The 10000-nt window shown below is 36.9% G+C and overlaps 1 protein-coding gene across 3 annotated transcripts in view; it reads left to right on the forward strand.

The window, feature by feature from the left end:
- LOC138043701 (zinc finger protein 709-like) overlaps positions 1-10000 on the forward strand; it is a 12549-nt gene that overhangs the window by 1095 nt on the left and 1454 nt on the right. For 2 of the 3 annotated variants that reach the window (XM_068890107.1, XM_068890105.1), the window contains one exon: positions 9262-10000. This exon is cut by the window's right edge and continues 1454 nt beyond it. In XM_068890107.1, coding sequence (XP_068746208.1) covers positions 9287-10000 — 714 coding nt within the window. In that variant the 5' untranslated portion in view covers positions 9262-9286. Of the gene's footprint in view, positions 1-2940; positions 3067-9261 lie in introns of all 3 variants that reach the window. The other variant, XM_068890106.1, reaches the window with a different exon arrangement.

A 10000-nucleotide genomic window follows, 5' to 3' on the forward strand; every position in this document is an offset into this window, starting at 1 on the left:
CAACATCACATCGATTTTACTTGTTTCAATCATCGGTGACCCCTTTTTTTACAGACACGAAATCACGTGCTGCTCTTACAATCCACAAAATATGATGAAATGAAAAAATTCACAATGTAACAAGTTATCAATGCTTAGGTATATTCTGTATTTGGGGGTGAAACATGCCATATTAAAAAAAATCAATTTAAAGACCGCCGGAAATTTAGCTTTTTCTCAAACCAGAAGTCAGTTCATTTACGCATGCGCAGTTGATCTGATAACAAGCGTGAGGAAGGGCGAGGAAAAACCTTGGATGCAAACAAGAATTAGGAGATTGTTATCAAATTTTCCAGGTTGGTGAGAGCGTTTTCTGGTCAGCTATTGATATGATGACCTCAGTCACTGGAAGTAACATTTCACTTCCTTAGCAACACATGAAAAATCTGTCTGTGGGCCCTTAATACATGTATGGTGAGATTTGCATAGAGTACCGAGCACTCACAGAAATAGATTGAACAGATTGATGGCTGTAATTGACAACTTCTCAGTAGTCTAAACTACAGCGTTACATACATATATACATACATACTTAATTGACCACACGCTACATGTATATGGGCTTTTCAGGGCCAATGAAACAACCATGACAGAACAGAACATTCAACAACAACTGTTAAGAATCCCAACTGACCAGAGGCAAACCAGTTGGCTATTTACAAGTGTAGCTGAGAAGTTGAACTAGGCACTACCAGGAACAAATTCAACCGGTGGTCAGAACTTATCTTGAACCTGGGATCCCCGGATCTCAAGGCAAGTGCCCTAACCCCTGGGCTGCACTGCCTACTAGCATTGCATAAATCAAATATTTCACTGAGATCAGCAGGAAATTTAGAAATTATCAGGCTGTCAGGCGTGGTCTATTCATATCCTGAAAGAAAGAAATGCGCATATGAAGTGCAGGTTATAGAGGAAAGATTGAAGTGATCCTTACACTTATCAGGCCTCAATTGTTCAAACAATGGATAGCACTATCTGCCAGATAAATCACAGGCGCCCCAAGCTCAGTGTGAGTATGGCCGACAAAAATATAAGGATTTGTATGGGAATCCCGACAAAAGGCTTAAGAAGATAATTATATGAAAAAATTATTAGTGTTAAGGCTTGCTAAACACAGTTACGAAGAGCCTACAGCTGTACTTTACAAGTACAAAGTCCCAATGCACAAGATTACTAGGACTTACATCTAACAATTTAGTTATTCTATACATATAGCTCATTGTCCAAGAGAGTTGTTTTCTTGAGGCAGATGAAGTTTTTACTAAAACCAATACTACAAAAAATCAACTTCATGTACATGTATAATACAACAACAAAATGACTCTCTATGTCATTGTGATGTGGGGCTCCTGCTCCCCTTCCCTGATGGAAGACATTAAATTCATTCAACTAAAGGCCTTGAGATGCAATCTTTTGATGAAACATCCAAGGAGGATATAGTGGACTCTGACTCTGGACTCTGACTCTGACTCTTTTATAAATGCAAAGACTCCTAGTGCAAGCCCATTGGGCATGCTGTGGCACATGTAATAGTACCCGTAAAAAGAGCCTTAATATTTGAGTAATATAGAGGTTTTGCACGGCACCCATGTTGCATGGCAGGAACAATGAAAATGTTTTGCATTAGAAAGAACATTTATTCCCATAGGAAAAAGAATCTATTGTTCCTGCCATGCAACGTGGCTGCCGTGCAAAACCTCTATTTGAGTAAACAGACGACATACATGAATATTGTGTTAAACCTGGTAGCTGATCAACTTTTAAACATTCAGCGCTTGCCACATCATGTGAAGAACAGTAAAAGTTTTCTAATGTAAAAATATTTTTTCTTAGTGTGAAAAAGAAATGACAATTTAAATATTTCTTGGAACACCCCAAATGCAGTGTTTCACAGGAGGGCATTTATCCTTTTGATAAAATAAATAGGTTTCTTTCAATTATTAGCAAACTATTTTAAAAATGTTAGTTATAATTTTGGAAAAAAGATTGTATGTGAATTATGTATAGTAATCTTTATTTATTAATTACCTTATATAAAATATAATTTTGTGGAGAAGCCTGAAAAATTCAGGACTTCAACGGGATTTGAAGCCGTGACTTCGCGATACAGGTGGGACGCTCAAACCAACTAAGCAACTGTATAAAGCCACTGACATTGGGAGTGTTTCCGTAATGAATGAATCAAGAATGAAATTATATGTGAAATAAATCATTTATTGAACTGCGGATATGAAATCAATTGAAGTTATGATCTTCGCAGTTATGAACGCAATTTTGCAAATGTAGCAATTGTGTAGAGAAGCTTGATAAAATTCTGGACTTCAAAGGGGGTTTGAACCCGCCACCTGGCGACACCCGTGCGTCGCTCTAACCAACTGAACTGCACTGTATGACAACATGATGACATCTCTAAATGAACGATTATCGTTAATTCGTAATTTGCTTTGAATTTATTATACTAGTATCGTTAATTTAGGACACGGTGTCCCAGGACTTGTGGTAGCAGAGAAAATTAGAATTCAAAATAAAAAGTCATATCCATGGATTGGATTGAACCCAGAGGTTCTACTCTATAGGAACTGCTTCTTTCCACTTCGCTACTGAAGATCAAAACACCGCATTTTCAATAAAAACATTTAAGTTTCCCATAGAATATCCCTGCTGAAAGGTAATTAGGCCTAAGCTAAATTAATAATATAAGCCTAAGCTTTTTGCTCTTTGGCCATTTCAATTTCAGCAGGAAAAGAAAACAAACAGCGGTTACAAATATTTTCATTTTATGCTTGACGTTTCGTATGCTACAACATACATCATCAGAAGTGACTTCAAGTATAAAATGAAAATGTTTGTAACCGCTGTTTGTTTTCTTTCAAGCCTAAGCTTTGATTTTAAAATTTTTAGCTTTTTCTTGAAGTTTGGAAACCGGCGTTTCGCGGTGTTTAATATTGCTTGTTGCCGAGTGATCAGACAGCATTATCATGTGGTCTTTAAAGCAGCAGATGGCGGTCGTGTGGTCAACTGGTTCAGGTTAGGTGACGGGTTAATAAACATTCCCAGGTTCGAGTTCTATGTCCATACAAAGATGTCTATTAACACCCTCTATTAAGCGGTCATGTATCAATTTCCGGAAATTTGCCGCGTTTACTGTAAATTTGACCACTATTAAACGGTCAGCTCTATTAAGCGGACACAGTCACCCTTTGGATTTCCCAAACGTCTAACTTTATTTTAAATCACCTCTATTTAACGGTCACCTTGTTACACAACAACAGTCAGTAAAAGGCATATTTATGGACAGGAAGATAAGCGAAGCGTGTCCAATTTCTTTTGCAATTCATCAAACGCAGTCAAACGCAACCACAGCATTATCTATGTAAAAATACACATCTCTGTGGTGACTCAACCGGCACACACGTCGAATTCCTCTTTTATCAGTTTCCTTTGCAACCAACCAGAAGAATAACTGTCACCTTCAAACTGTTACTCCCATGAAGATACTGTTATCACATTTTGTGTTACTGTTGTTGTAAACAAAAAAAAATGTAAATTAGGTGATCGGTATTTAAAGGCAGAGAGGTAAAAAAAACTTCTGGTACATGTATGAATGTGCATAAAACAGATATGAAAGGTTTGAAGTTTTTGCTACAGCTTTTCGGGTCGAAAACGTGTCGGGACCTTCGAGAAACGGACCCCTGGTCAATTTCTGCCACCTTGGTCACCTGGCTATTTCCCGAGGGTGACCGCTTAATAGAGGTTTGACTGTATGACCATTTCCCATAATCCATATCAAGCTTTCAGTCTTCTAAATTAACGATTATAGTAAATTTATAGCAAATTACGAATTAACGATAGTCATTAATTTAAAGTAGAGAATGGGTTGGCTATGAAGCCACTGACGTTGGGATTGTGGAATTTTGCTCTCTTTTACAATCAGCATTCAGTAATTTTGCCGTCCATGTTATTACATTGTAAAACTATTTGGAATATCCTCGTATGAGGGCTGTACGCATTAGCGGGAGCAGGGCCGGAAAAGCCGTACGGCCCTGCTAGGAACACATACTGCTCCATGTGATGCGATTTTAGGGGTTTCCTCGCTTTTAAACATCCAAGTTACCGGTATTTACAGCCAAAAAATTAAATGCAAACAACATATTAGATAAATTCTTGTTACTAATTTTGTCCAAACTTGACTGAGTTTAGGTCGGGCCGGACAGCAAAATAATTGGCCCTAGGTCATGGCGCATAGACCTTGCTGCGCTCTCCTGTCACAGGCGGCCCAGATTGGAGGGAAATAAATTATAAGGATTTGTATGGGAATCTCCATAACAAACTGAAAAAGGTATTTACACGCAAAAAAGCCGTACATTATTGTCGTGCTGACTTTTTCGCTTCTTGTGTGGTTATTTGCCTGATTGAATGTGATTTAAGCGACCTCTCAACTTCCCGGGTTGTCACTCGTACACACGCAAAGGAAAGACTGGAAAGTAATTTCTAGCTTACCAAACATCTCGCCGATATAATCATACTTTTCCGCCATCAGTCACGCTCAAATTCCAGCAATGGCCACACGCATAAATTTACGTCTCTTTGACCAAGTTTCAAGGTCCAGCGAATATCCCTTAATTTGTGTAGGAGTGACAACTTGGGAAGTTGAGATTCAATCAGGCAAATAACCACACAAGAAGTGAGAAAGTCAGCACGACAATAAAGTGAGGCTTTTTTATTGAGAACTTTTGCGTGTAAATATGTTTTTCAGTTTGTTATGGAGATTCCCATACAAATCCTTATAATTTATTTCCCTCCGAATCTGGCATAGCGCGATTCGTTTCGCTATGACTTATCCACTAGATAGTGATTTGTCCGGCGGATAGCGCCATCGATCATTTGAATAACTGGAGCCTGAAGTGTTGGAGGCAAAAGAGGTAATCTCCCCAGTTAATTGGCTGTTGCAATTGGTTGTTTTACACTGTTATTTTCAAGGAGTAGATTTAACTCCAAAATGGGAGTAAAAAAAAAAAGGTACAAAACCACTCCATTTTTGGAGTAAAATTCACTCCGGTACTGCTTACTCCGTTTTTGGAGTAAAATGTACTCCTATATCTTTTACTCTTTTGTTGGGGTAAAAATTTACTCCAGTATTGTTTACCCCTCCTGTGGTGTAAAATTCACTCTAATACAAGAGTAAATTTTATCCTTCTAATGGAGTGAATTGAACTCTTTAAATGGAGCTCAATTTACCCTCGACATAGTTAAATTAGCTCCAAAACTGGGGTGAGACAAAAAGGTACAAAACCACTCCTTTTCAAGAGTAAAATCCCTTAAACTTTACTCCCCTTGTCAGAGTAATATTTACTCTTTCTACAGAACACATTCACCCTCACTAGACCTATTATTGTACCTTCATTTATAGTCAGATTTCTCTTAATGTTATGTAAAGAAAAGACCAGGTTTACAATGAAGCATCTTATACTGGTAATTTTAATCATAAGATTGCAAAGAGTGCACATGATAAATACAATGTATACACATACAAATACATCGCAAAAATCAAAGATATCTTTATTCTAATTATTCAGGAAACAATAAAATGGCAATCAGCTGAATGTGTTCTTGCCTTAAACAAAGATAAATTGAGTGGTATGTGTTTTGATTACAGATTGCAACAATGGCTGCAAAATCTAACTTCAATTACAAAAACTAAAGCATACAACATACTTGTATAAATGTGGTTTTATGTACATGTAATACAAGACAGTTCTTACAGAAAGAAGTCAAACATAAAAAAAATGGAACATGCCTTAGGATAACTGGTGCAAAAATTTTGGCATCGTTGAACTTTACCAATGTGTTCTTTTTTTCTCTAACAGAATTGTTTCCAAAAAGAAAAAAAAGTCAGAACTTAAGCTGATAATTTACATTAAGAAAAAAGTAAAAACTTTTTGTTTCCAAAAAGAAGAAAAACAACCCTGAGATTAAGCTGATAATTAAGTATGCTCCCAGCAAAACAATTACAGCAAATGAAAGTTTTAACAAAACCTTGCTTTCTGCCACAAGGTAAATGTCTCTAGTTCAATTAGTGTGCCAGAAGCAACAATCCTTGCAAATGTTGTTTCTAGAACCTCTCCATTGATTGACTCATAATCCTTTAAAGTGGTACTATGACGAAAATCGCATCTTTCCTATCTAAGCCATTTTAAAATGTAAACAAGTAGTCTGCGTGAGAAGAAAAATGCTGTTTACTTTTTTCAATTATCTCTTTTAGTTCCAGAGATATTCGAGTTTTTAAAATATGCAAATTAGCCAAGTGATGACGTCAAACACTCAACCAAATTTTCTTCAAATATGATGAAAAGAGATATCTCAGCCAATTTGTATCAGAAATTTCTGATTTTTATCAGTAAGATTCTACTAAATGTTCTCCACAATATGAGCTTAACTGTTAGGTTACCATGGCATCATATTGGGTTCCAGACCTCCCCCATATTAAAAGCTTTTCTGGCCACCTTTGGTGTTCCATTTTGATATTTGCTAACAGCACTTCATATGCATGATCCAGCAAGCATATTAATATGTTAGCTCAAGTTTGTGGCCGTGTTTAACATTTTTCAAGCTGAAAATCACGAACGTTTTGAAATCAAGTGGATGGGAACTGGAAAAGAATGAGTTGCCATGGGAACAGAATTTTTTACAGCCATAGGTGTGTTTCCTGTAGAACTATTAGACTACCAAGTTTCAATGGTCTGTGCTGCAAATTGGCCAAAGTAGCTCTATTTATATACTTAATATAATATTGGGTTGAGTGTATAACGTCATCAATCATCTCATTTGCATATTTTACCCATTTTTCAAACTTACCGGTAAATATCTCCAGAACTAGTGAAGATATTTGCAAACGGTAAATGGCGTTTTTGTTCTTTCATGGAATTCTATGTGATACACTCAAAAAATCAAGGGGTAAAAATTTGATCATAGTACCACTTTAAAGTAATTAAAGAGAATAATGATTAGTATAACTCCTTCCAAAATTAAGATCAGTCCACAATATTCTAACAAAATAGGAAGAGAGCACAAATCTAATACATTCCTAATCCTGAGAAACAAAAGACACCAGCCACCCATTTTGGTGTACCAAATAAATGGAACCACATGTAATACCGGTACTTGCATGAGGTTATACTGTATCTGTAACATTTTTCTTGATTCATTGAGTAACTCAGTTTACTATCAAATTAACTTTGTCATACTGATAAAAGTACACATATAGTGGTGGAACTCATGGAACAAATCTTGAAAATATATTGCCAGATGCTTTCTTTGTCTTCAACACTTTTCCAAAAAATTATGTGTGATGAGGTATTTAGAATTATCTCATTTAACAGTATTTCAAAATTTTAAACTGAAAGCAGATCTTGGGTGAGACAATGGATAAATAAAACTGTAGCATCATCTTCCGCTAATAGCCAGGCATTAGTCTATACGTACACAGGCCTGTAACTCAGACAGTGCTTTATAATTATTTTATTGCAGTGACTGTCAAGAATTAGTTGTTAAAGTGTAATTTACGTATGTGAGTTATTTGTAAATATCTATATGCATCACTTGTTTAAAAGCAACAATCAGCTTCTAAGTCTTTCAGACTTTCAGTTGTTTGACTGCATTACAGCTTTTTTACAGAAACGTGCCTCAAAGGAATTTTTTCATGGCACCAACCTTTTCTTTTATCGGGGGTTTCCTCGAACTCCTCTCCCATAGATGATACATGTAGTGGTAGGTACTGTATGTTGCAAGAAGAAGGCATCTTCTTGGCTAGCCTCAGCACTTTATGTAACCAACTCTCTGCCCAAACCTCCCAGCAATCTTCTAATGAACCAATTCCCAGCTGTACCCACCTCCAATTTGAACTGTTAATGAACAAATAAATATAGTGAAAAGTTTCAGTTTTCTTGGAAAAAATAATTCATAATCTCAGTCACATTCCAAACAAAAATTATTACTGCTACTTACAGATAAAAGATGTCATAAGAATTTCATCCAGATAAGAACACTCAATATCACATGTCTCAAAAAAAATGCTGGTAATAATAAAGCTGATCATTTCTAAGGTGTATGACAACTGCAGACTGCCTACAAATACCGATTTTAAAAAGTATTTAAGTCTGAGCACCCATTTTAAATAAAACGTTTAGCTTTCAATAACTGTGAGTTACGGTTAGTTTGGGGTCTGCACTCAGCAAGTGTCAGACACTGTCACTTCTGTTATAATGTAAGTGTTTGAAAAGCAGACTCATCAAAATTTGGCTCTCTTTTCTTTAAACACCAATAATAACAATCTCATGTAGACATTAACATACTATTTGCATTGAGTACAATTTATGTAATTTGCGGTGAGAGCACTCTAATCCCAAATCATGGTAACTGGTCGATCCGCCCCTGAGTCGATCCGCCCCGCATCACCAGAGTCGATCCGCCCCAACCCCAGAGTCGATCCGCCCCATATCATCCAAAGTTGATCCAACTTACCTTGCAAGCAATTAGATATCATATATTATTTTTTAAGAACAAAGATTTTAGTGTAAAGATTTTTCATATTTATCTTTCCTATTGTAAGAACGAATAATTTCCATGGTCAAATAATTATTTGTTTTCCCTCCTACTCGATTACATGTACCATCTGGCTGTTTCTGCAATTAAAGTTTTTAATTTCACACAGAGTTTGTTTCTTTTGTTAACCTTATTGTGGGGTTGAGAGTTTGCTTTGTGAACATCTCCCCCTCATTTTACAGACTAACCCTAACTTTTGTCTATGATTTTTCTTCAACTCACCATCCACCCACACATAATTCCCCCCAAAATACCTGCTGACTAGTGAATGTTCCAGTTAGTGGAGAGAAACCCCTTCTTGTAAGGCGGATTCTAATAAAAACACCATTAGGGAAGCCACAAAGGCTGCTAGTGAAACTGCTGCTATTACTATTAAATAACAAACTCTGGGTGTCCCACACTTAACGCAATTGTAATTACTTGTGGTTGGTTATCTTCTTACTTAACGTTAATATCTTCTGTTAACGCAATTGTATTTACACGTGTGGCCTTGCTGGTCGTCTATTTATTAGCCTCCTATCAATCGTTTGTGAGTTAAAAGGTGACCAATGACTTGACCTTGACTAACCTGTCGGTTGGACGTTGGAGGTGAAAATGACTTCTTTTTCTGTTGTATTGTAGTGCTAAGGTACATCGCAATCTGTTAATGATGTCGACATCAGTTGAGCACAGGAACTACCGTACTTTCAACAGGGGTTCTTGGTGTACAAAGAGTGGGAGCTGTCTCAAGGAAGAGAGAAGTCGTACGAGAGATGAAGAAGTCCATACTGTAGAGAAACCTAATGAATGCAAAACATGTGGCAAGCGCTTTAGTCGAATAGGAAATTTAAGGCAACACGAAAAAGTGCATAATGAAGAGAAGCGTTATGAATGCAAACAATGTGACAAGTGTTTTAGCCAAGCAGATACTTTGAGGAAACATGAAAGAGTTCATACTGGAGAGAGGCCCTATAAATGCAACCAATGCGGCAAGTGTTTTACCCAAGCAGGAGTTTTAAGGACACATGAAAGAGTGCATACAGGAGAGAAGTCCTATCAGTGTAAACTATGTGGAAAGTATTTTAGACAAGTAGGAACTTTAAGGGCACATGAAAGAGTGCATACTGGAGAGAAACCTTATGAATGCGAACAATGTGGCAAGTGTTTTAGTCAAAGTGCAAATTTAAGGACACATGAAAGAGTGCATACTGCAGAGAAGCCCTATCAATGCACACAATGTGGGAAGTGTTTTAGCCAAGCAGGAGGTTTAAGGAAACATGAAAGAATGCATACTGGAGAGAAGCCCTACCAATGCAAACAATGTGGAAAGTGTTTTAGCCGAGCACAAACTTTAAGGATACATGAAAGAGTGCATACAGGA

Source organism: Montipora capricornis, chromosome 3, assembly GCF_036669925.1.
Source record: "Montipora capricornis isolate CH-2021 chromosome 3, ASM3666992v2, whole genome shotgun sequence".
NCBI lineage: Eukaryota > Metazoa > Cnidaria > Anthozoa > Scleractinia > Acroporidae > Montipora > Montipora capricornis.